This window comes from Talpa europaea (assembly GCF_964194135.1).
Source record: "Talpa europaea genome assembly, chromosome: 14".
In the NCBI taxonomy this organism is placed as follows: Eukaryota; Metazoa; Chordata; class Mammalia; order Eulipotyphla; family Talpidae; genus Talpa; species Talpa europaea.
This window is the reverse complement of record NC_140082.1, coordinates 49,434,695-49,462,160: the sequence shown is the minus strand read 5'-3', so window position 1 is coordinate 49,462,160 and position 27,466 is coordinate 49,434,695. Positions and strand designations below refer to the sequence as shown.

The following is a 27,466-nucleotide window of genomic DNA, read 5'->3' as shown; positions in this document are numbered from 1 at the left end:
TTAGGGAATGTCCTCATAACAATACTGAAGTGAGATAGCTGATCTCCAGAGTGCTCTCACTTTGAGCTTGCTCTTCAGTATTCTGTGCTGTAAACTCAAGCTACCTTGTTTTCCTTGGACACTTAGCTCTGTTTCTTCAACTCAGAGTTCCTGGCTACAGCCGAGGTAGTACACTGGGGCAGTAGTAGGACTCACCTTAGTTATTTCCTGTCTCTCTGGAATCACTGGTAACTTAGTTGTCTGATGTTCAACGACTTGAAAACCACTGTTTCATATTTTGTTCATGTTTTGGTTATTTTGGGGTGGAGGAAGAGGTGGGAGGTGCGGGGAAAGGGATATAACTATGGTCCCTGTTACTTCATCTTATTCAGAAGTATAAGTTTGTTTTAAAAACATTTTATTTTAAAAAAAGTATTGAAGTTATTTTGGTTTATAACATCAAATAGGTTTCAGGTATACAGTATTATAAATCAATATCTATATATACTGCCTTATGTTAGCTATCAAATGTCTAGTTCCCATCTTCTACCATAAAAATGCCCCCTTTTACTCAATTCCATTCTTCTATATAGATTGAAATGAACATCAGTTTTGATTTTTCTTTTACTCCATCCAAATTGCCTATCTCAACTTTAGCGAATATTTTCTTCTGTGTTTTTGATATTTACCTTATACTGTATTAAACACTCACATATATTGGGGTCTTTTTCTGTATTATTTCTTTTTTTGTTAAAGATTTATTAATTTATGCATACAAGAGCTGGGATGTAAGCTAGAGGTGCGGGAGTGTGAGAGGATTCACCAGAGACAGAGTGGGGAGCAGAACAGGCAGATCTACTGAAATACACTGCTGAGGGGAGCAGTGGCAAGGCAGGAGAGGTCTGCTGCACCAGTAGGTTAGCTCCTTGGCCACATGGAATGGAACTCGTGTTACAGTGGCTGTCACAAGCTGGATAGCACTGTGTCTTTAACCTCTGTGTCACCAGAGAGGCCCTTTCTGTATTATTTCTTTCGTACTAGGGAGCTATTTGCCTATCTCCTCCCAGAGCTATACTCTATTATCTGCAATTGCTTTGTCATTTATTTTTAATATCTGATAGTGCTTATCTCCTGTATTATGTTTCCACTAAGTGTCTCTCTGATAATTTAAAAACTATATTATTTTACTTATTCCTTTATATACATGTAGTAAACATTTTGTCAAGTCTGTAAAACCATTCTGTAACATTTCTTAAGACTGAATTGGATATGAATAGTAACTTGGAGATAGCAGATAAACACCTTAAATATTTGTGTTCATACCAGAAGTATAAAATAGCTAGCTGATTGTTCAAGTCTTTCATTTTAACTTTCGATAATGTTTTTGTGGTTTTCCTCATAAAAATCTTATAAATTTAAATTTTCTCTCAAGAATTGTGTGTGTGTGTGTGTGTGTGTGTGTGTTTTGCTATTGGAAATTGACATGTCAGTTTTCCTACAGTTATTACAGGTACAATTTTTACTGATGCCACATGTATGTATCTGTGTATCCACTTACACCCATCTAGTTACCTATATTTCATATGACAAAATGTTTAGTTGTTTTTTAGAATCAAGTTCTTGGCCTTTGTATGCATATAATCATGTTATTAGGAAATGGTGATTTTTTTTTATCTCTTTATTTACAATACTTAAAACTAGACTGGCTTACAGAGTCTTGAAACTAGCTACTGCAAAGCTATACTACAAAAAATATTAGTCTGATTCCCAAACAGAACAGAAAATAAGTTAAAATCTTCATAGAGGTCTTTTAAGAGAACCAAAGAGAAATTTCAAGTTTAACACAAAGCAAAATTTAAATTTTTTTTCTATTTTCTATCTATGTAATATCATCTCACAAAGACGTGCTCTTCTCTTCAATTTATACCTCTATACTCCTTCCTCTACTCCAAGTTCTTCAAATACAGTGACATAAAACCTCGTCTGATGCCCACCAAATTTCCTGGATCTTCTGATAATTCTTTGTCATTTTATTTCTATTAATTTCTCTTTGCTGGTTTTCCCAGTTTTCTACTTTGCCCAATCAACATGAAAATATCCCCAGTAGCAAATATCTGATGGAAATTAACTTAGAATGAGGTGGGGAGGGAGAGTGAAAGGAATTCAGCCTACCCACACACAACTTAGTTTATGAAACAGATGAATGATTCTCATTTGCTAAGAAAATCTAAACATTTTCAAGTCCTGTGGTTCTCTACATAGCATTTAAAGGCATTATTTATATTGCATTTTATAATATACATAAGATTTAATGAACCAATTTTTATATAATTGTACAAGATTTTCAAATTTAAAAAGTTTGAAACCTGCTGCTCCATACTTGGGACACTGCTGAATGTACTCTGGGGGGGTCAGAGCAATGCTTTTGTGCCATCTGCTGGTTCCTAAAGAGATTCTAGGCACTCACTCAGACTGATGTCCAAATCTTTTTTCAACTGTGAAAGCATTGAAATAATTATAATTTCTAATTCTTTGGTTGGACTACAATTGTTTAAATTCATAGTAATGTAAATGACTATGTTTGGGACGCACTATGAAGAAAAACTCAATTTCCCGGTCACTAAACTAGTCGTGAATTTATCGGCACTTGATTAAAATATAGATTATACCTGCAGAATTTATACTGCTAATCATAGTCATCTTATTTTATTTTCTATCAATAGATATATATTCAAATAGATAGTTCCCCATCAGTATTGGTATATGATACAAATAATCTCATAATAAAACACTGAACTTCTGAATTATTTACTTTTAATATAGACAGAATAATTCTAGGTGATTACTGTAACAATGTGATTTCATTCACTTCTGATACACGTTTCTTGAACAGATTGAGAACCTAGGCCGAGGTACTTTACTTTGTAGCAGGGAATTCAGCAGTAACATGACAAAACTATTTTCCACACCATCCTTGGACAGAGTAGGGCCTGCACCCTACATATCACAAATATATAAAAAATTAATTTAGGGCATCCCTGCTGGTGCAAGGCATTAAGATGCAACCTAGGAAGCTATCCGCAGCCACTGCAGCATGAGTTCGATCCCATGGAGCAGGCCATGGAGCAACCCACATGGTGAAGCAAACTTTTCCTGCCTCGCCTACTGGTGAATCCTCTTACTCCCCCACACCTCTGGCCTGTACCCCAGTTCTTGTATGCATAAATAAACAAATCTTTTTAAAAAAATTGTTTTAAAGTGTGGGAACCTATCAGCTCTTGAAAAAGTCATTTAACATACTGGTAGCATAATTTAAAATCCCAAATATCCAGTTTCTGATTTGTGTGTTTAAGCTTCAGGGAAAGATGCCTCTTGCCTGTGTCCTCAAATAAAACACAACCTGTTTGAATGTTCTGAAGGCTTGTAGATTACACTGCTTCTGAGCACTGGTGCACACACAGGGAGGATTTGAATGTGGGAATGCATAGGTAAGGGGAAAGACAGATTGATTAACCTGTCATACTTTTCCTTTCAGACTGCATGCCACATTATATTTTGCATGATGAAGTATTATTTCTAAGTAGTTCCAAAAATATATTTTCTGTTTCTCTTTGTTTTCCAATTGACAATTCTAGATGTATTCATGAATTACTGTGGAGTTCTCAACAATTGCATACGATAGTTGAGGATCATTTAGCAAAATAAAAACTTCACGTGACTCATATTTGACAAAAGGTAGATACAGATGGAACATGATTAAAGGGTAGTATTAATTCTTTACATTTGCAACTAGGTGGACATTAGAAAATAAACTTGTGACTAATTTTTTGGGAAATATTTTAAAAATAATATTCATCAAAAACATTACCTTTTATTTATAAATGTGTCATTATAATCTATATTTTGCCTCTTAGAAGAAAACTTTTGAAAACAAGTGAGAAATATAATGTATTGCACTTACACAAAGTATATTTTCATGAAAATACATATATTGTACACTTAAAATATAGTTAATTTTACTTTTTAATCTTTTTAATTATTTTTGTCAACAGAACACAATTCATGAAAATCTGGATTAAGCAACATAATTGGTGGTTTTGTTGAAATAAAGTTAAAATTTTATGGGCTAAATACACAGGAGCTCTATGTGTATTTATTATTCATCCAAAACCACCAGCTAGTCAACACTGTTCCCAGACTGTTTAGTTGTCCAAATTGGAGATTATAGTCTAGTTAACAGTGCTAGATTGACTCATAACTTTTAGATATTTACATCAACAGTAGATGAGTCTCCATGTATACTCTTGCTCAGGGTCCACAATTTTAGGGGCAGGTTTCAGGTCAGCTTACACGAAGACAGTACTCCATAGGGGATAAAAGAAACAAATTTCTAAAAACATAAGATCGCTTCAGGTAAATGCTATGAATAAAATATAACTCTGCTCTATGTGATGGGCAGAAAGGATTTTGAAGATTTACTTGTATATATTTTAACTAACACTTTAAAATTTCCATATCTCTAACTTTTCTTCTTATTTTTCTAGTTTAGCTCCAAAGTAAAATTCAGCATGGCACTACATGCGATTAGAACTGACATAGAGAGGACTGAACTAAACACCTGCAGCACTTTTTATTTTCACTTGGAAAAGCTTTTAAGACTGCATTGAGGATTTTTTAAATGAAAAAGTATATGTCCTGTCTATAAAATAGGCCTGTTGTTCATTTTTTGCTACTTTTATTTCTACCAATTTTATTTCTCCCAAAGGTGATTGCTTTTTTTTTTTTTTTTTTTTTTTGTGGGACCCTTGCCAGTGGCCAGGGAACGAACCCCGTGCTGCAGAGGCTGCTGGCAGCCTTGCAGCCCAGCGCTTAACCACTGCACCACCAGGGGAGGCTCAAGGTGATTGCTTTTGTAAAGGTAAAATTCCTGTGCCACATTAGAAGCCAAAAAACTGCCTTTGAGAGATGTTTGTAAGGATGGATGGATACCACCGGAAATTTAAGGAATCATGTTATTCTCTGCAAGGCAATAAACAACATGAAGAAGATTATTAACTGTGTAGAAATAAGTGAAGAGACCTCCTGGTTACTTTAAATGCTCTTAAAGCCAAAACAAGATTGTGTTAATGAAAGGGAAGGAATTTACATGTGTATAGGAGTCCCCAAATTTATACTGTTTCCCAAATTCTCAGTGAAGAGGGGTTACTTGGACTGACACTCTAGCACCAAAGAGCTCCAAGTCTTGAGAAAAATTAATGCATCCCGAAAAGATAGGTAGGCTGGTCCTTCCTGGTGGCGCAAGGGGTTAAGCACTGCACTACAACGCAATCCCTTAGTCTCTGCAGCACGAGTTCTATCCCAGGGCTGGCCAGGGAGAAACCCACATGACTCAGCAGACCTCTCCTGTCTCACCCGCTGCTCCCCTCAGCAGTCTATTTCAGTCAGTCTGCCTATTCTGTTCCCCACTCTGTCTCTGGTGAATCCTCTCACCCCCTGCATCTCTGGCCTGTACCCCAGCTCTGTATGCATAAATAAATAAATCTTTAAAGAAAAGAAAAAGATAGGTAGGCTATCCAATCTCATTCCTGCATCCCGTGTGGCTTCCTGGAGACATCAGTGCACCCCATTTGTAGCACATGCCAGATGGTGCTATACCCATGACACACTCATTAGCAACATTAATCTATACTGTCGCTAGAATGACCAATGAGGCCAAAAGTGGGGTAGGCATTACTGCAAAGAGGTAGGAGGGTAATTACTAGGGTGCTGAAACTTTCCATGTTTTGAATGGGGAGACATTGACACCCACATATTCATTTGTCAAGACTCATCGAAATGCTAAACTGCAGTAGGTGCTTAAATTTTATCTTAATATTATAGTTATTTTTATTATTTCTTTCTTTATTTAAAAAAAGCTTTATTTATTTATTTTTATTTTTTTGGTGGGACCCTCGCCGGTGGCCAGGGATCGAACTCGCAACCCAGCGCTCAACCGCTGCACCACCAGGGGAGGCCCCCCCAAAAAACTTTATTGTTTTTTTTAAGATTTATTTATTTATGCATACAAGAGCTGGGGCACAGGCCAGAGATGCGGGTGGTGAGAGGATTCACCAGAGACAGAGTGGGGAGCAGAACAGGCAGAAGGACTGAAATACACTGCTTTAAGGAGAGCAGGCGGTGAGACAGGAGAGGTCTGCCTCGCCATGTGGGTTTCTCCCTGGCGGGGCGGGGATCGAATCCATGATGCAGAGGCTGTGGATTGCTTCACAGTGCGGCACCCAACCCCTTGCACCACCAGGGAGGCCCTATAGCTATTTTTAAAAGAAGAAAAATTCAGTACTTGCGTTTCTGGAAAGCAGTGATGACAAGATGGACCCTTAGCTCAAAAAAAAAAAAAAAAAAGTGGTGGTATCCAACCTTTAGAGAATAGCTCATCTCAGGAAATCCTCAGCCTGATCACGCTTTATAGAGATGGTAACAAACTCAGGGAGAAGAAATAATCTGGAGGATTTTATACAGTCCAGAGGCACCAGGGCCAGGTTTTGATGCCAAATAATGTGACCTCACAACTCAAAGTTGTAGCCACAATGTGATGCTGCTGATACAAAGTAAAAGCTGGTTCCCCTATATTCCTGTTATGAGTGAAACTGTAACAGGGTGGTCCCCAGGAAAGGGGGAGGTTCCCTGCCCCACCCAAGGGAGGGTGGAGCTAAGCAGGAAGAAGAGAAGCAGCAGAAGAGAATGAGGAAGGAAGGAAGCAGGATGGAGCCAGAAGGAGACCTGAAAGAGGCACATGGAGCCTAGGGACACGTGAAGAAACTGCACTTGTCTTTTGGTCATGGACTAGGTGACACAGATGTGGGTGAGACCCATGGGGTGGTGACAATGGCAGCTTTTATCTTGATGTTGATTTTGCTCTTTTCCTTCCAGGCTTGTCTGGTTGTTTCTGACCCTTTTCTGTGGGTCCCCACTGGAAGATGCTTTAGACTTGTGGCAGGCTTTGGGGCCTTGCTCTGGGCCAATCCCATATGGATGGACTTTTACCCACGAGGGGACGGGTAACTTTGGGTGCTTCATTTAGAAACTAGACTCTTTGCCTTACCTGTATTGTTTCCTAGTTTTATTAAAGTTCCTTCCCATTAAAGTCTCATATGTTTTGTGTTGATGCGGCGGATGGCAAAACCCATTTAGAATAGGCAGGTTTGCGGGGTTTGGGCTGACCCTCTCCCTGTCCCATAACAAAACCATCCGGGAACCAAATAAGACATCAGTGTAAAAAAAAATAATAATAATAACAATACAAAGCACAACAAAGCAAAAACAGACAATTATAAATCAGAGACATCCTGCAGGGGAGGAGGAGGGAGAGGGATCAGAGGGAGAAAAGGAGGAGCACAGGGGACTGAAGTGATGGTGCACGGGTGCATTGGTGAAGGAGATTCTATAGGGATTCAATCTGAGGGAGTGGGAGGAATCAAATATTGTTGAAAAAATAATAAAATAATAAAAATAAATAAAGACAAAAAAGAAAAAAAAACAAAGTAAAAACTGGATAAATATCTGCTGAATGAATGATTCCGGCTACAGATTTGTAAAGTTCACAAAACACCAACTACAGACAGAAAACTTCCAGGCACAAACAAGCGCGCAGGTAGGAAGACTAAGGAACCTGGAGGGGCTGGAGCGGCGGAGGGGCGGGGCTTCGCCGGGGGAGGCGGAGTCATTTGTTCGCATTTCCGGCAAGTTTGTACCTCTTGTCTTGCCGTAGTGCCGGAGACCGGAAGCTTGAGTGAGGCGTGCTGTGGACTTCCGGGCGAGGGCTAGACTCCTGGGTACCATGTGGGAGCTGCTGTGAAGCGTTGTGAGCGACTAAGTTCTGCCCGAAGTCACCTCCGGCTCAGTAAGTACCGTGAATCGGCGCGGTATAGTGGGCACAGCAAAGCGTCCGCGGGTTTTTCGGCGTCGGCGGAGTCGGGGCTGAAGACAGCCTTCTTGGCGCGGCCCCAGGGGGTGTAATTTGTGATCGCCGTGGATGTAGCGTTTGCGCCTTCGGAGTCCGGGAGTCCTGGGGTCGCCGGTTTTGGATCAGTGACAGCGCTGAGTGCAGAGGGAGGTTGCTTCTGCGTAGGGCATTTGCACCTTGATCGTTTTCGTACAGACTTCTCACGTGCCGTATGTTTCTTAGCCTGTGTTTCTAGAAAATCCCCTGGCGTGAGAGATGACGTCTTTAGCCCAGCAGCTTCAGCGACTCGCCCTCCCTCAGAGTGATCCCAGTCTCCTGTCTAGAGATGAAGTTGCCTCTTTGTTGTTTGACCCCAAGGAAGCGGCCACCATCGACAGAGACACCGTTTTTGCCATTGGTAAACTACCCTTTAACTTAGAAAAAGCTCCTTGAAGGTTTTGTTTTCTGGAGGTGGTTATAGTCTCTTCTGACCCGCCCTCTTCTTTAGCAGTTTCTAACTTGATTTGTATTGTTAAGGAGAGAGAACAGCCATGTGTTAGATGCTTGTAATGTATAAAGGTAGGTGCATGTGAACTTGTCATGTGGAGAAACAGTTAGGGAGGTCATCTAATGTATAGAGCAGAACAACCAAAAGGGGCTGAAGGCAGTGGCTGAGGTGGAGGAAGAGTCTTCGCAGGGAACTGGCCTTTGCAATAACTGGCCAGTTATTGTCGCAGATATTAAAAGAAAAAAAAGTACAGCCCCTGCCAAAAAGTACTTTCTCTTCTCCCATTTGGCGAGATGTGATTTATTTTCTAAAGGACAAATCTGTTTGGGGCTGTGTTACATGTTTAAAGAATTCACAGTTTTAGGGGTAAGTAAAACTGTAAAAGTGTGGTGAGTTGCGTTCTCTTGCAATGAATTGTTAAGTAAAGTGCCCCTTTTCTAGGATGCACTGGCCTAGAAGAGCTGCTTGGAATCGACCCTTCCTTTGAGCAATTTGAAGCACCGCTGTTCAGCCAGCTAGCGAAAACCTTGGAGCGCAGTGTTCAGACCAAAGCAGTGAACAAACAGCTGGATGAAAACATTTCTTTATTCCTTATTCATCTGTCTCCTTACTTTCTGCTGAAACCAGCTCAGAAGTGTCTGGAGTGGTTAATTCACAGGTAGTAAATGGAATTATAGAAATAGTTATAAGTTAAATACTTTGATCTTTTAAAAAAATTAAGTAATAAGGACACATCAATTTAAAGCTAAAAAGTTAGATATGTAAAAGATTAACATGATGCATATTAGGTCAGATGAGCATGCCCTTTTATTAAACTCATTTTTATTGATAGTAAAAAGTAGCATTACTGAAGATCTTGAATAAATAATCCAACCTTGTTAGTTCTAAAAGAGATCATGTCACTTTGCCATTATAAATTCTTACTGCATATTTGGAGCAAAAGGTATTAAACTTTTCTTGCCAAAATAATAAATAACAAAAGAGTAATGGTATTCTCTAAATACCTTTACTTAAAAATAATAATAACTTGTGTATATCAAGTATTTATACACCAGGCCTTGTGGTTAGCACTTTGTGTGCATTATCTCAATGCTCACAGCATTCCTATGGGGAGATATTTGTATAATCCCCATTCAAAAAATGATGTACAATTTTGACACATAAGAAAATATGTGCCTATAAAGGTTTGTGTCAGTTTGAATTGTTTGCTTTTTCTCTCAGGTTCCATATTCATCTTTATAATCAAGACAGCCTCATTGGTTGTGTTCTGCCATACCATGAGACCAAAATATTTGTGCGGGTTATACAACTTCTAAAAATTAATAACTCAAAACACAAATGGTTCTGGTTGCTGCCAAGTAAGGTATGACTATTGAATGACTTATCTAAACTTTACAGACCTTCAGGGATATAATTTGGAAATAATCAGTTTGTTAGTGCTGCTGAGGATAATGCAGATACAGCTTCCATCACGTTTATGACCTCACTTCCGTTGAATAACGGCTGTTTTTTATTTAATACCTGACATCAGCCTAGGCATTTGCATCTTGTGTGTGTATATATGTGTACATACACAGACAAATAGATCTGTTGGGTTCACACAAAAAATTTTTATAGAGAAGGATAGACTCCGAGAAGTAAGTTATTTACCATAGTTTATATAGCTATAAAGTGGCAGAGTTGGAATTTGAATCCAGATATGTTTCTAAAGCTTATGTCTTTTTACTGTACTCTGCTGTCTGCATTTTAAATTTTGAAACTCAAGACCATAAAAATGATTGGATGTGAAGAAAAGCAGAAAATAATTTGAAGGGCTACAGGAAATACTAAAGTTGTAAAGAAGATGTTAGAAATTAATTTATGATGAATAACAGGATGGTTGTCTTACCAAAAATATATGGCTCAGATTAGATAGCACAGTTTTGTAGTAAAGCATCTGACTTGTCATCATTTTATTTGCAACAAATAATAGAGAAAAACTGATGTATTTTGTTAGCACGAATTTTTTGGACAAAGAGCATGCAGTTTAGACCAGGAGGAGAGCAAATAGGAATGAAAGTAGACTAATAGATTGTGGGAACTATGGAGTTACCTTTATTCATGAGGATAGTGAGGTCAGAGATTAGAATTAGTAAAAAGAAAGAAATGGGAATTTTTAATTAGAAGGAGAATTTAAGAGTTTGGATGTGAAACACTTGACCTAATGAATGTTCAAGAAGAGAAAATCAACCTATGGTTAAGCTTATTAAGTTGCTCAACATTTACTCTGCTAATAACATCAAGATTATTATTTTTTTTTCATAATTTATACACAGGCCTTGCTACTCTTGGCACATTTATTTCATATGGTATCCAAATAGCACTCATGTATTAAAGTTCAATTCATATTCTTTTTTGATTTATTAATAATGAATACCTAAGACATGCCATGCCCAATGCTAAATGAGGATTAGCAGGATATAAGTTGGCTGGATTTCTAGTCTATTTCTGTTATTAATGTTATTGTAGAGCAGTACAAGACCACATCACATTGACTCATAATCCAAATCTACCAGTAGAGTTGCTAAGAAACTAGAGAATCCTTATTAGGTAGATACATATCACACATAAGTAGAGATTTTTCAGAGTCCTTCACCCTTCATTTCACCTGTACCTCCAGTTATAAGGAGAGACAATATTTTGTGTTTGTGAACTGCCCCCTTATAAAACTGTTAGTATGGTAGTTACTTTAAAAATAATGATCAGTTGATGAATATCCTTAATAATACTTGATTCTATCTATAACAGCAATCTGGAGTGCCCTTAGCTAAAGGAACTTTAATTACCCACTGCTACAAAGATCTTGGATTCATGGATTTCATTTGTAGTCTGGTGACAAAATCTGTGAAGGTAAGAACTATATTGTTTCATGAACATACAATTCCATTATAAGATTGCTTGCTCTAAATGAAAAAAGCATTCTGAATTGAAAAAAAAAAAAAAGGCCTTCCTTATTAACAGTGGTACTTAAAGAAGTTCCCTATGTTAAGTGATCAGTTCTGGAACATAAACAATTTGACATACATCATTAAAGGTATCTATCTACAAAAATTAATTATGTTCTTGCAAAATCTAATGTAAGTGACTTTAAACAGATAATTTTAAAATGTTTTATTCTTGTCTTATTAATGATTAAATTTGTGTATTAAATGTTGCATATGTGAAAATTAAAACCTCAGCCTAAAGTAGTTGAGGGTTGTATTTTCTTTTAATATTTTTATCTGATTGGCCTTTTACTCTCAACATGTTTTATTTGTGTTTTTTGTTGCAGGTATTTGCTGAGTATCCTGGGAGTTCAGCTCAGTTGAGGGTGCTCTTAACATTTTATGCTTCTACCATCGTGTCTGCTTTAGTGACTGCAGAGGACATCTCAGACAATGTGGTTGCCAAGCTATTTCCCTATCTCCAAAAGGTTGGTCTTGCTTATGTGTAAAGTATATTGTGTTGTATTTGAAGGAATTTCTTGCTTTCAAGTTTCACTTATACATAAATGTTTTAAAGTTGACTATTTCAAGTAGTTGATGACATTTAATTTTTTTTGTTAAAAAAAAACCATGACTTTTGTCTTAAAAAACCTACCAGAATGGGATCGTAAGTAGGGGTCCTTAAAAAAATAAATGTTGGCGGGCCTCCCCGGTGGCGCAGCGGTTGAGCGCTGGGTTGCGAAGCTGCCCGCGGCCTCTGCGGCACCGGTTCGATCCCCGGCTCCTCCCCGGCCACCAGAGGAGGGTCCCACATGGCGTGCAGACCTCTCCTGCCGCCCGCTGCTCCCCTCAGCAGTGTACTTCGGTCCTTCTGCCTGCTCTGCTCCCCGCTCTGGCTCTGGTGGATTCTCTCACCCTCCCGTGCTTCTGACTGTACCCAGTGCATGTATAAACAAACAAACAAACAAGCAAACAAATAAATAAAGCATGCCTCTATAAAAAAAAAAAAAAAATGTTGGCAATTTAGAACTTCCACTGTCTCCCAAGTCTATTTTCTTAGCAGTTGTGTTTCTATACTGGAAAGAGAATGGATTGAAATATCTTTTTAAGTATAAATGCTCTTATTCCTTTTGCACTGACTTAACCTTTTTAATGTTTCTTCTTTCCAAATGCCTTGTTGCCTACCACTTTACTAGATTCCCATGAAGGTACTGCTTTTGCTTCGCACCAGTGTTCCAAAATTATTATCTTGAATGAACACTGTTCTGTTTCTGCACAATCTCTCTTACACAGTTTATGAGTTTGCATATAAAAGAAGCATCCATTAGGATGTGTAGTGGATGTTTGAGTTGGAGTACCTTAGAGATCCCTTTTTTCTATCAAGAGATTTGTCTCATCTCTATATCCGCTCAGGAAAAGAATTCAACATCCTGATTGTACACTTGTAAGGAATGATCGATTCTTAGATTTATTAATCTCTCATTTATGGCATTTCTGATTTGTAATAGTAAAGTAACATTTTAAGAATGCTAGAAAATAATAATTTAGTTTTTCCTTTTTCCTCATTTAAAAAAAAAAAATCTAGGGATTGAAATCATCTTTACCAGATTACAGAGCTGCAACATACATGATAATATGTCAGATTTCTGTGAAAGTAACAATGGAAGAGACCTTTGTTAATTCACTGGCTTCACAGATCATCAGAACATTGACCAAAATTCCCTCTTTGATCAAGGATGGATTAGGTTGTTTGATAGTGCTCCTGCAGCGACAGAAACCAGAGAGTCTTGGGAAAAAGTAAGTACAATTGAATTGAGAAGTGATAATAAGTAGACTTGAATGAAATAATTTTGAGTAATTTTTTTATATGATAAATGTTATTCTCTTTTAAAAATTGGCGTTTATTCTCTAACTTGTAAAGTCAACACATTCTATACTTCTTCAAAGGCCCTTTCCTCACTTGTGTAATGTTCCTGATCTTATTACAATACTTCAAGGGATTTCTGAAAAATATGACATCAGTCCACTTCTGCGTTACATGCTTCCCCATCTGATTATCTCCATCATCAATCATGTGGCAGGTATGTGCTTTCACATTTTGTGTCCTAAAACTTACTCTCTTTTAAAATAGGAACTACACCCTTCAAATATCTTCAAGATATTTGAAACTTCTGCTAATTGGTTTTTGTGTACTTTGTCTATTTTCCTTTTGTATGGAAACTCTTGGGGTGGGGCACGGATTGGTTGATAAGAGATCCTTGCTAATTGAGTTGTAAGTTTATAACTCTATTTTTAAAAAAATCTGTGTCCTTCAATTGTTTCTCCTTGAAAAAGACTGGAACTCTTTTTGAAAGTTATAATGTTGCCAATTATAACTTTCCAATTATATCTATACCAATTATACCTATTATCTCTATAACAATCGTATCTTCTCATGTAGATATTTAATGAACTTGAGTGATTTATAATAAGTAACTGGTTTTTCCCTTGAATCATTAAAAAATGTAAGATCAAGAAAATCTCAGGCTTAAAAATACCAATTTAAAAAAAGATAAAATTAGTGATTTTTTTGCATTATATTTTTGTTTAACTTGTCAATAAATACAGAAAGATGAAGAAATAAATACTTGGTCCTATTGCTACTTGAACTAAGAAAAAACATACTAAGAGAACATCTCTAAAATTATGTCAGTGTGTTGGAAATAAGGTTTGTTTAGCCAAATTTCAGTAATATGACTAACATAAATGAAAATGTATCTTTCATTTTCTCATGGTGATCCCAGGACTATTGATAAAACCCACTTGGTTCAGTAAGGAGGTACTGAAGTAAAAGTTGAGCCTGTTTTCAGAGACACTTTATTGAGATCTAGGCTCATTTCTCAACTTCGCCACTTATAATGTAACCTGGGGAGAAACTATTTTTTTGTATTCAGGCATGATAATACTTATTTCTTAAATATTACAGAGAATTCAGATAAAGGTAATGTTTACAAATATGCTTTAAAAAATATGACTGAGTAACTGGAATATACTGAGTAAGTGGAATATGGTTATTCCTAAGAAAAATCTTCTGTTCTAAATAAATTTGATAGTATAAACATACCAAAAAAAATCTCCCAATCAATTTTAATATGTTGTGTATTAAGGAGAAGAAACTGAAGGTATGGATGGTCAGATCTACAGGAGACACTTAGAAGCTATACTGACTAATATATCACTGAAGAACAACTTAGACCATATGTTGGCTAGGTAAGGTTTTTTTTTTTTTTAAGCTTTTTTTTTTTTAATTTATGCATACAAGAACTGTGGTGTAGGCCAGAGATACTGGGGGTGAGAGGATTCACCAGAGACAAAGTGGGGAGCAGAACAGGCAGATCTACTGATATACACTGTTGAGGGGAGCAGTGGGTGACACAGGAGAGGTCTGTTGCACCATGTGGGTTAGCTCCCAGGTGGGGGGATCGAACTCATGCTTCAGTTACTGGTGATAGCTTGACAGTGCTAAGACTTTAATCCCTGCTCCATCAGGGAGACCCCTAAGCTATTATTTTTGATTTGTAAATTTGTAGCTTAGTATAATTTTCAGGATTGGTTAGCAGTTTTCCAGTATCCCTTTTTATTTTTGCTATGTCTCTATCATTTCATTGATTATAGGTACTTAGTCCAATAATTGTGGCAACAGAATAATCAAATAATTTGTCTTGCTTGTCTTTAGTACTTACATATAATCATGAAAAGTTTATTTAAACTCAGTTTGGGATATAGCTACATGCATTTTGTAGCTGTTTAAAAATTTTTATTAATAAATAAGGTAAAACTCCCGAAACAGTACATCACAGTTGGTGTTCAGTAAATATCAGTGTAATATTGAGAGTTAGTGTGAAGTAAAGACAATTTCTTCCTTTTCTGTAAAGATGATTCAGTCCCCCATTTTATTATTTGAAGGGCAACTTCATTCGGTAAGACACTGCATTCAGACAGAGGTTTGACTCTCAGGAGAGTAGGGTAACAAGTTCTGAGAGTCAGACTGCTCAGTCTGATTTTGCTGTCGTATTTAACCTTGAGTGGTACCTATATGTTGGTGTGAGTGTATCTGTACCTTGCTCACTGGGTTTGTTTGTGACTTAAGTGAGAGTATCCTTGTGAAGTACTGTTGAGGTTTTGCCTCTGGAATTAGACTGGGGTTTAAAATCAGGCTTGACTTTCTGTTGCACAGTAGGGCTCACCAGATATTAGCTCTTGTTGCTGTTCTAGTTGACCTCTGATAGATTATAAGACTTCTTAGTCCTGGTTTTTATATTTGTAAAAATAAGTATACTTTCTGTACTTATAGAGGTATGACAATTGGAGATAAATTTCTAAAGCACTTAGATCATACTAGATACTCAAAAAATAGTAAATCTTCATGTCTGCTGATAACCTGTTTTGTTTTGCAGCCTTCTTTTTGAAGAGTATATCTCATGTAGGTCACAGGAAGAAATGGATCTTAGTAAAGTGTCTTTGCTTAATGAACAGTTTCTTCCACTCATCAGACTTTTAGAAAGCAAGTAAGTTGTTTGTGTGTGTGTCCCTTTATTTAAAGCAAGTACCTTTTGTTTTATAAAGAAATAATTCACAAGTTACACCTTAATACACTGAATTACAGAGACTATCCTTTCCCCTTCCCTGCTTAGGAAAGGAGATATAAGAATTAAATATTTAAAAGGAAGTATAAGGGTTGTGCATAGGGACTGTGGAGAGTACAGTTTTTTTTTTTTTTATATAAAGACTGTGTGTTGGAGCAGTTATAGTAACAAACTTGATCAATATGTGATTTTTCATTAAAAAATTGGTTAAAATTTTAAGTCTTTGTTAGTAATTTAAAATTTATGTCTTGTATGCATGTATAGTGTTTATGGTTAATAACCTTATTAAGAATAATAAATCATTCTTCCCAGATATCCCAGAACATTGGACGTTGTATTAGAAGAACGCCTAAAGGAAATTTCAGATCTAAATAAACAAGAGATTTTTCACCAATTTATCTCTCTTTCTACAAGTGGAGGGAAGTACCAGGTAAGTTTTTCTTCAGTAGAACATGAAATTAGGTATATATTTGTGTGGTTATTTGAAGAGGTTTGGAAGGAAATATGGTACTTTACTCCTCTTTCTCTTTGCAAATTGTCATGGAGAGATAAAATTTTGTACATTCACCTAATTATCTGGCATGGTAGAAATTGAAAATTAGAGAAAGATATAGTAATTTTAAAACATGGTAGATGTGATACTTTATTTCAGAAAGTGTTAAAATTTTGTTAAAATTTTGTTAAAAGTGTTGAAAATTTTTTACATGGTATTCATCACCAATCACCAAACAGTGATCTTGTTAAGGTTTTTTGAGTTCTTTATCTTTCTCCTATATGTGCTCTTCCCAGTGCAGTGCCCACCAGACACATCTGACAGTTTCCGTCATTGATTAGAAAAAGGAAGACAGGTTTTTTTATGATCACGTTGGAACTTATGAAATTTTCTGATAATTCACTGCAAATCTTTATGCAAGAAATTAGACATTTAAGCAGTTCTTGTATTTAGTCTTGAAAATAAGTATTATGAAGATAAGTCTATTTCGGTTTCTCTCTTCCATAATTAGACTTTTATCTTTAATGGTGTTTCATTTCCAATTTTGAGGCTGATAGAAGTACTTCCCTCTTAGAAAAATTAAAAACTAAGTTGTCACTAATTTGAGTTTCATTGTTGTATTATTTAGAGGAATTGCATTCTGTCTTTGTCATTAGATTTTTAAATTTATGTTTTATTTATCTGATAATATAGTGATTTACCTTAGTTACTTTTCACTTTGGATCATATAAAGAGAGACTACAAAATAACTTTCTAAAGGGATAGGGCATTGGCACAGAAATTTTGATAGAAGGTAGGTGAAGCAGGTGCACATATGAAGATGTAAAAATCTACCACCAAATTATGTATTTATGTAAATAATTGACAAATTAATAGTTTTTTTAAAACAATATAAATAAATAAGTCAAACACAGACGTTGAGCTTGGTATGGTAGTTACCAAAGATTGGGGGGACAGGTAAAATAGAGGATATGTTTGCCCAGGGGTCCATAGTTTCAGTTATGCAAGATGAGTAAGTCCTGGGAATTTAACTACAGCAACATGACTGTAGTTAAAATATTGTATTATATACTGAGAATTTACTGTGTGTAGATCTTACAATAAGTATTCTTATCACAAAACATTATGGTACTAATATAAAAGAGGATAGGCATAAAATTGGAGATGATATGTTTATGGCATAAATTATGGTGATGGTTTCATGAATATATACTTATCTCCAAAGTCATCAGGTTGTATACATTAAATATGTATGTCAGTCACACCTCAATAAAGTGGTTTTTTTTTTAAAGACTTGTTTATTTATGCATACAAGAGCTGGGGTACAGGCCAGAGGTGTGTGGGGTGAGAGGATTCACCAGAGACAGAATGGGGAACAGAACAGGCGGATTGACGAAAGTACACTGCTGAAGGGAGCAGTGGACAAGACAAGAGAGGTCTGCTGTGCCATGTGGGTCACCTCCCTGGCAGGCATTGACTCGTGCTGCAGTGGCTGTGGATAGCTTCATAGTGGTGAGACTTAACCCCTTGCACCACCAGGGAGGCCCTCAATAAATTGTTTTAAGTAGGGATAGTATAAACCCAAACTTCCCTAGAGTTACTTCATTAAATCAAACCTACATACAGACTCCAGTATACTTGAAATAATGTTAACAGTAGTGTTTTTTCCATCTGTTGTAACTTATGCTATGTTTTGGAGATAAAGCTTTTGCTTTACATTTTGGGTTCTGAAATAAGATGGTTGTTGTTGAATATGCTGGGCAGTCTAAAGTAGTTTTCTCTGATTTTTATTCTTGATCTTATGCTACTCAAACTTAATGATGAAATTATTTGGTAATTGTGATAAATCCTGTAGTTTTTAGCAGATTCTGATACTTCCTTGATGCTCAGTCTGAATCATCCACTTGCTCCTGTGCGACTTCTGGCCATTAATCATCTGAAAAATATCATGGAAACATCAAAGGTTTGTGTCAGATGGCTTTCATTTGTGATAGTTTTATCCTTTCATTGAACATTTTAACTTAAGCATGTTTGGGAAAATCAGAATGATAGCTTTGATTTCAGTACCTGCATTTGTATTTAAAGTTTTGGTCACCCCAAACAGTAAGTACAGAGACTTGACTTAATTTGTAAATTATGTCTTAATACCAAAATGACATATTATAGTGATTCAAATAGGGCATTGTTTTCCAAACTTCAATCTTAAAAGAAGTATCATCACAATTTTTGATACGTTAGTCTACAACTGATTTTATTTTCTTACCATTTTTCTTTAGTATCTTTTAAGTGGACTTGTTGCATAGCCTCGAGTCATGGGTTATTGTTCTTGTAATAGGAAGATAAGTGTCTAGAACAAAAAAAGACATTCTAAGGATAATATTCCTGAAACAATTATCATCCTTTTATTATTTTTTTTAATTTAGTTTAGAATATCGTCAAGAGTATAAAATATAAGCTACCAAGTGGAAAAATAAATCTGCAAGATAGAGAAGCAGTTATCCATACAAAACAACACACAGCCCAAAAGAAAACACAGCAAGTGACTTAAATGATATTTCACACACAAAGTTTTTTAAATGTTCTATAGACACAGAAGAAATCTGCTTAGCCTAATTAGCAGTTATTTGCATTTTTTTAAATTTATATTTTTTAAATTGAGGTAAATATTTCTTTACCACACTGCATATCATTTAGGAGAATAGGTTCTCACCTCCTCAGATACATGTCACTATACTTCAGCCCCCAACTAAGCACTCATAGTCTTTTGCCTTTGACCCTTCCTCCCCATCTTCCTCTGGATTTTCTTGATACAGGACATTATCTTCAATTTACAATCCTATTATACTTACAGATAGCTTTCTTTTAATTTTCCATTCTCTACCAATGGCAGAACTTAGGTTCTATTCTACAAATTGACAGCGAGATATTTAGCCATTTGTTAAATCTTGAGAAAATTTTGGTGATGATTGATACATGAAACTTTTTTTTTTAAAGATTTATTTATTTATTTATACAAGAACTGGGGTACAGGTCAGAAGCGCGGGAGGGTGAGAGAATTCACCAGAGACAGAGCGGGGAGCAGAACAGGCAGATGGACCGAAGACACTGCTGGGAGCAGCGGGCGAGGCAGGAGAGGTCTGCTCACCATGTGGGGTTCTCCTGGTCAGTGGGAAATAGAACAAGCGCTGCAGAGGCTGCAGACATCTTTGCAGCATGACACTCAACCGCTGTGCCACCAGGAAGGCCCGATATATGAAACTTTTGACATCAGTTTTGTGAATTCTAGCATTTAGTTTTGTCTCCCAAACCAGCAAGATACTTGTGTGTGTGTGTGTGTGTGTGTGTGTAATTATTTAGTTGTTTTATTCCCACCTACAAGCAAAAATATATTCAGGTAGCAGTCTTATTGCCTATTGTGAATGATTACATGCTTTATTTTCTTTTTTACTTTAAACTGAGGACTTCTTAGTACATGACCTTATCCTTACAAAAATCTTGATAATAGCGGATCTTTAACAGTACTTAGTATGTGTAAGGCAGTGTTTTAAGCACTGACAATTATTATTCAATCCTGTAACCTTTTGAGGTAGGTGTTATTATTAGCCTTTTTTTAAAACAAGGATAATGAGGCCAAGAAATGTTAAGTAGTTGGCTCTAGGTCACACAGCTGGTAAGTGGTAGAGCTAGAATTTAAACCTGTGCATTGTGGCTCTTTAGTCTACACACTCTTTAGTCTGTTCTAATTTTAACGGTTGAATGAATGCTTTAATGCAAAAATTATATTGGATTATATGTACTTTATTATATTTTCAATGGAAACTAGGAAAAATTGTACCAAACAATTAGTCATCTTAAGTGTTACTCCAGAGATTAGTTCAATGCAAGTATTCTTAGAATGTTGTAATTCATATCCAGGACAGAGTCTATGTTCCAAATTAATTTTTTTTTCTGTTGCACAGGAGAGTATTGATGAGTCTTTCATAAAAGAAGCTGTTTTAACTCGATTAGGTGATGATAACATAGATGTTGTTTTGTCAGCTATAAATGCTTTTGAGGTGAGTGAATTTGTTATTTGTTGAAATACACATTATATTTATAAATATTTTCTTGCCCTTTTCAGTCTGCTCTAGGCAGGAGTATATTTGGGAATTATTCCTCCATTGTAATTTTATTCCCCTGAAAGCACAAATTTAAGCCTGGTTGGAGAAATTAATTTAAACCTGGGTATAATTAGATTGCACAGTTTATTTTGTGTTTTATACACACATACACGCACACGTATATTCTATACATATGTGAAAGTTCTAAAAGGGAGAGGGCTTTGTGAGTTTTTATCAATAATAAATTTCTTGGGGTCATGGAAGGTGGCTCATGTATGCTACTTTTGAGAAATTACTCTCAAAGTTTTTAAATGATACTAAGATGGGAAATCAATTCTTTTTAATTAATTCTTTTTTTTTTAAGATTTATTTATTTATTTATTTATTTATTTATTTATGCACACACTGGGTACAGTCAGAAGTGTGGGAGGGTGAGAGAATTCACCAGAGCCAGAGCGGTGAGCAGAGCAGGCAGAAGGACCAAAGTACACTGCTGAGGGGAGCAGCGGGCGGCAGGAGAGGTCTGCGCGCCATGTGGGATCCTCCTCCGGTGGCCGGGGAGCAGCCGGGGATCAAACCAGCGCTGCAGAGGCTGTGGGCAGCTTCGCAACCCAGCACTCAACCGCTGCGCCACCGGGGAGGCCCTTTAATTAATTCTTTATTAAAGTTATTTAACAGCTACTATATGTATTTGAAGCAAGTAAAAATTTGTTCATGGATCATTTTTTCTCTTCTAGATTTTCAAACAACATTTTAGTTCAGAGGTTACTGTTTCAAATCTTTTGAACCTCTTTAGAAGAGCAGAACTTTCAAAGAATAGAGGATGGTATGTACTCATTTCTCCTCACACTGTTTTGAATTGATTAAATACCATTATAAAGTTTATTTTGATTTTCTTTTTCTTTTTTTATACATTCTTATAAAATTTAGAATTTAGTTATGTGGCCCTTTGATCAAGGTGTTGGAACTGATACAAGATGAGTCATAAAAATAATTCATTTGAGTTTGTTATGGATTCTATATTATTTGCTCTATTTGAAATTTTTCTAAATAAAATGGGGAAAGAATATGTTATATAATGTATGGTATACTGAAATCTGGGAAATTGGATGTGAAGAAGTTTACTATATAGAAGTTTGCATATAGTACATTACATATATATATTACATATATACACACACACACAACTACATTTGATTTTCTTTCTAACATGGGTAGTATATTACTTTAAAATTAAAGCAAATACATTAAACAAAAAATAAGCTCAGAAACACACAATATCTTTTAAGTATTTGATGAACTCTGATTATTTAATTTTTGGCACCTAAGCTTTTGCATGGAAAAATGATAAGCTTCTGAGAGGATGAGGTCATGTCTTACAGGTTTTTATATCTCATATTTAGTTCTTAACCCATAAAATTTTTTCAGAAAATACTTTTGGATTTAGGAGTGACTGATTTTTTAGTAGGTGGAAACATATAGTGTGATAAATGTTTTATCTTATACTTAACCTAATGATTGACCAAAAAAATTTTTTGATATAGTTAGCAGTTTAAAATTACTGTCCCAAATAACTCTCTTCCTAGCATGAATAATTAAGTGATGTTCTGGTACCTCTATCACACATCTTTAATACGTGTGTTAATAAGACCAGAATAATGTCAGTTGAGCTGAAACATGTAGTGATGGTTTTGACTGAATTAAAGTGTGTAATGTGTCTCAACCAAATGTGCTTACATATCTTTTAGGTACAAGGTACTTGAGATAGCAGCAGACATATTAATTAAAGAAGAGATACTGAGTGAAGGTGATCAGTTCTCAAACCAGGTGGTTGTTCATCTATTGCCGTTTATGATCATCAGTACTGATGATAGGGAATCTGCTGAGTTGAAAATGGCTATATATTTATCAAAATCAGGAATTTGCTCTCTGCATCCTATATTAAAAGGCTGGAAAGAAGGTAAGAAATTCACTTATTTTTTAGAAAAAGTGAATAGGTAACACTTTAAAAGATAAGTACAATTAAAGATTGCTTATAAACTTTATTAGAAAGTCATCTTTATTATGTTAAGATTTTTTATTATGTTTAGATTTTTTTATTATGTTTTATTATGTTTATTATGTTAAGATTTTTAAAAATTATTTCTAAGATAAAAAGTAGAGGGCCTCCCTCATGGCTTGTGGGTAAGTCTCAGTCCTGTTACTGCTATGGCTTGAGTTCAGTCCCCAGCCAGGGAGCTAACACACATCCGGTGCAGCAGACCTGTCCTATCTCCTCAGCTGTTCCCCTTAGGAGTGCATGAAGTGAAAATGTGAGCTACCTGCAGGCAAATTCAGAATTGGATAAAAGGAAATATAGAAAGGAAACCTTCATAGAAAAATTGTAAAATTGTTGCTTAGACTCCTTACTCTGCATTTCCTTTGGTGAGTGTTGCTGACAGAAGGACCTCTGATTTTTATTTATTTATTTATTTATTTGTTATAGCTCTTGAAAATGTCATTAAAAGCACAAAGTCAGGAAAATTAATTGGTGTAGCAAATCAGAAGATGATTGAGTTGTTGGCTGGCAATATAAATTCAGGGAATCCATCTTCTATGTTAAAGATGGTAGGTATGCTATCTTAGTTCACCCCCTGGTTTTCTGTCTCACAGTTTTATTCTGTTTATAGCATTTGCTTGCTAGAGTCTTCTTTTTAAAATAACTTTATATTCTTGAGGCCTTTGTTATGCTTAAAACATGTGTAGTATGTTCATTGTATTCTGTATATTATTTGAAATGCTTAATTTTACTTAATTTTTTGTTATTCCTTTTTTTAGCTTTCATTTAAAATATTAAAGTCATGTTTTTTGTTAAAATAGCAAAATACAACTAAAAGAGGAAATAATTCTTTTGCCTTAGTAATTAAATCTTTGTAAAGATTATCGATCTGTAATTTTAAAACATGCATTTGACAAGAGGTTACATCTGTAATATTTTTGAAATTACTTGTTTTTATAAATAACTGGTTAGAAATCAGCACTTAACTACTTTTTTAAGACTATTTTTATTGTCTCACTTTAAATATACTATAAAACTTATAATAGGTTTGCGGTAGAGAAAATTATTTTATTCAGCTCAAGAGTACTGGTAATAGAATGTATTTTTTTCAAGGTGGAGGATTTGATAAGTGTTGGGGAAAAGGAGTCCTTTAATCTGAAGCAGAAAGTGACTTTTCATGTGATCACGGCTGTGCTTGTTGCTTGTTGTTCATCTTTAAAAGAAACGCACTTTCCCTTTGCAATAAGAGTCTTCAGTTTGTTGCAGAAAAAAATAAAGAAGCTCAAAAGTGTGATATCCGCAGTGGTAAGAAGTACAGTGTCTCCAGAAAGTTGCATGTTGTGTGATAGCCTGGCCTGGTAACCTAGCAGAACTAACAATTGGAGGTCAAGCTACTGAATCTTTGGATTTTAGGGCAAAAATGTGAAGCAGTCTTGATTAGCAGCAGATAGTGGATTAGACATTTTTCCAGTGCCTAATTTCCAGAAAATTTAATTGAATATGGAATTTCAGGGTTAGTGTTTTTGTATCTGATGGTTCTTTCCCAGGTATCATCTTTATGATTACGTAAACTGAACTTAACTACCTTAACTTTTTGCTACTTGTTTAGAATCACCTGCAAGTTTGGAGATTTTCCCATGAGAAAAGTCCCTTAAAGGATCTCTTGGAAATTCAATTCCTTTTTTTTTTTTCTGTTTATAAATGTGCCTACTTATTCCTACCCTTTACTTGCTAAACACAATTTATATGAATAGCAGTTGTTTTTAGCGATAGTAGTATAAGATATATAGAAATATAGAAAAAATAGAGACAAAATTTTATATATTACCTTTGCCATTGTAATCTACTATATAACCCGTGTTCAGACCCCTTTAAGTTTGTGCTTTCTGTTCCCTTTAACTTTTCAGGAAATCCCCACAGAATGGCATTTTGAGCTAATGATGGACAGAGGGCTGCCAGTGGAACTGTGGGCACATTACATAGAACAGCTCAACACTGCCCAGAGGATTCCTGTGGAGGATTCTGTTTTACTTGTTTTTTCACTGAAAAATTTTATTCATGCACTAAAGGCTCCTAAATCTTTTCCTAAAGGTAGGATAAACTGTAACTCTTAAGAATGTGATACTTTGGAAAACTCACAGCTCTTTGTTATGGATAAGAACTTCCCAACAGTGTATAATATGATCTCACATACCCTTTCTCTTTCTTTTCATGTCCTTAGATGCTATATGGTGGAATCCTGAACAACTGAAAGAAGATAGCAGAGACTATCTGCACTTACTTATTGGGCTTTTTGAGATGATACTCAGTGGTGCTGATGCCACTCATTTCAGGGTACTGATGAAACTTTTCATACAGGTACTAGGCTCATCTTTTTCAGGCATACTCTTTGCTTTAAGATTTTGCTAGTTCTTTTAGTTATGACAGTCTGTAGTGAAAATGAAGGTAAACAGTGAAGACTCTGATAATAAACACAGGCGTTGATTTAATGGCATTGTATAGAGTCAGGAATGGACACAGTGCAGATTTTCTGATCCCATGCAGACAGGGTAAAGGAGCAGTCAGTGTCCTCAGTGGTTTTTTGCAGGTCTTTTATTGGGGTTCACCACGCATATGGCAGGCAGGGGTGCTGGGGGGCCGGGAGGCTGGCAGTCCTCCCAGCCCCCAGCAAATCCTCACTCTGTCTGGGCTCTCTGGTGTCCTCTGCTTCTGCTTTGGGCTTCTTCTCTTTCGGCTTCTACTGGCGTCCCCATGACACCGCCCTTAAAAAGCACCGTCTTAGCACAGGTGTACCCACTTCAGGTGCCCGCCATCAGGCATGCATTCAGGATCACAGGGTTCCCTCATCTATCCGGATGGTGGGAGGGCAGAAAAGCCTGATTTTTTACCTTACCCTACACATTGCCAGTGAGGAACTAATGTTCAGAGAAGTGATGTACATATGCACAGTCACTCAGTTAATTAAGAGATTTTGTCATTGCACTAGTGGACCTCCATGTGACCAGGACCAGTGATCAATTCTTTTTTCTTGTCTTCCTTGCCCTCTCAGCAGCATTTGACAAAATAGACATTGCTCACCATTTCTTTGATGTACTTCCTTTTTTATTTTTTTTTAAAGATTTATTTATTTATGCATAAAAGAGCTAGGGTACAGGCAAGAGATTTGGGGGGTGAGAGGACCCACCAGAGACAGAGTGGGGAACAAAACAGGCAGGCTGAAATACACTGCTGAGGGGAGTAGCGGGCAAAACAGGAGAGGTCTGCTGCGCCATGTGGGTTGCTCATTGGCCAACTGGCCAGCAAACTTGTGTTGCAGAGGCTGCGGATTGCTTCATAGTGCGGTGCTTAACCCCTTGCGCCACCAAGGAGGCCCCGATGTACTTTCTTGATGAGGCTTCCTTGGCTTCACTCTTGTCTTGGTTTTTCTGCTTAGTGTCCTTGCTTTTTTTGTTAAATGTGTTCAGGTGCAAAATTATTGGTAGTCCCCTGAATTAACTTATATCCTTCCCAGTTGTTTAAAATAATTTGAAGTGATTAGATAAAGCAAAATATTGTAGTAAATCATTTGTTTTCCATAACTCTACACTAATGAAAAGAGAATTTGGAACCAACTTACATGACTGAAAATAAAGCTACACTTTCATTTTTTTAAGGTGCATCTTGGAGATGTTTTTCAGTTATTCAAGTTTTTTTCTGTTTTGTGGACCTATGGTTCTAGCCTTTCAAATCCACTTAATTGCTGCGTGAAAACAGTGCTGCAGACTCAAGCTCTTTATATAGGTTGTGCAATGCTGTCTTCTCAGAAGGCACAGTGTAAACATCAGCTGGCATCCACATCTTCTCCAGGTATTGCAAATAGCATTGTTATATTCTATCATGTCCAACTGCTGATGCTTTCTCTGTTGGTTTATGTGGGTTGGTTTTTTTCAGTCATTAAAAATTACAGGGAATTTAAAAAAATAATGCTCATTCTCAAATCTTTTTTTTTTTTAAAGATTTATTTATTTATTTATTTATACAGTCACTGGGTACAGTCAGAGGCATGGTTGGGTGAGAGGGTTCACCAGAGCCAGAGTGGGGAACAGAACAGGCAGACTGACGAAATACACTGCTGAGGGGAGCAGCGGGTGGCAGGAGAGATCTGCGTGCCATGTGGGACCCTCGCTGGTGGCTGGGGAACGAACTGGCGCTGCAGAGGCTGCGGGCAGCTTTGCAGCCTAGCGCTCAACCTCTGCGCCACCAGGGGAGGCCCCTCAAATCTTTATCTTATAAACTATTTTTGATTGCTTGTAAGTATTGTTTTTAAGATGTTAATGTCAGTTGCAGTATCTTACTAATTACAAGTAATAGAAATGACAGATGAATTCTTATTATCCATGGATTCCTAATATCCAGCTTTTATTTTCTGAACTTCAGTAGTGTCAGGGTTATATTGAGAAGTCAAAACACTATAATACAATTCAGTATTCAACTATTTATCTTTTTATATTTAAAAAAATATAGAAATTTATCCTTTGAAAATGTCTGTAGAGTATTCCTTAGTATGGAGATAGCACAATTTATTAAAGTGTTTTAACTCCTTTCTCAGATGTCATGTTCAGGTTGGATGTTCACTAATGAAACACCCCAAAATAAAATTTGTTTTTTTTTATAAAGTAAACCTGTAGATTTTACAAAAGATAAAATTTTCATGAATATTGAAAAATGGATTGACATATTTTCAGTGCTGCTAATAAGTGATTTCATCTGGCAGAATTAGACCTTATAGTGATTAAAGATGAGAAAGTTGATGAGGATGATGGGTTGTGACTGATATTT

The 27,466-nt window shown here is 36.2% G+C and overlaps 1 protein-coding gene across 1 annotated transcript in view; it reads left to right on the top strand.

The window, feature by feature from the left end:
- Positions 1-8,197: 8,197 nt before the first annotated feature.
- Positions 8,198-27,466, top strand: part of HEATR1 (HEAT repeat containing 1) — a gene marked incomplete at both ends in the record, with an annotated part of 47,024 nt that continues 27,755 nt past the window's right edge. Inside the window, 19 exons of the mRNA XM_084253893.1 lie at positions 8,198-8,339; positions 8,871-9,087; positions 9,651-9,792; positions 11,217-11,318; positions 11,740-11,880; positions 12,978-13,189; positions 13,340-13,473; positions 14,539-14,641; positions 15,829-15,939; positions 16,330-16,447; positions 18,366-18,473; positions 20,470-20,565; positions 21,348-21,436; positions 22,359-22,570; positions 23,096-23,217; positions 23,762-23,953; positions 24,556-24,739; positions 24,870-25,006; positions 26,302-26,494. Coding sequence (XP_084110019.1) covers positions 8,198-8,339; positions 8,871-9,087; positions 9,651-9,792; positions 11,217-11,318; positions 11,740-11,880; positions 12,978-13,189; positions 13,340-13,473; positions 14,539-14,641; positions 15,829-15,939; positions 16,330-16,447; positions 18,366-18,473; positions 20,470-20,565; positions 21,348-21,436; positions 22,359-22,570; positions 23,096-23,217; positions 23,762-23,953; positions 24,556-24,739; positions 24,870-25,006; positions 26,302-26,494 — 2,755 coding nt within the window. The remainder of the gene's footprint in view (positions 8,340-8,870; positions 9,088-9,650; positions 9,793-11,216; positions 11,319-11,739; positions 11,881-12,977; positions 13,190-13,339; positions 13,474-14,538; positions 14,642-15,828; positions 15,940-16,329; positions 16,448-18,365; positions 18,474-20,469; positions 20,566-21,347; positions 21,437-22,358; positions 22,571-23,095; positions 23,218-23,761; positions 23,954-24,555; positions 24,740-24,869; positions 25,007-26,301; positions 26,495-27,466) is intronic.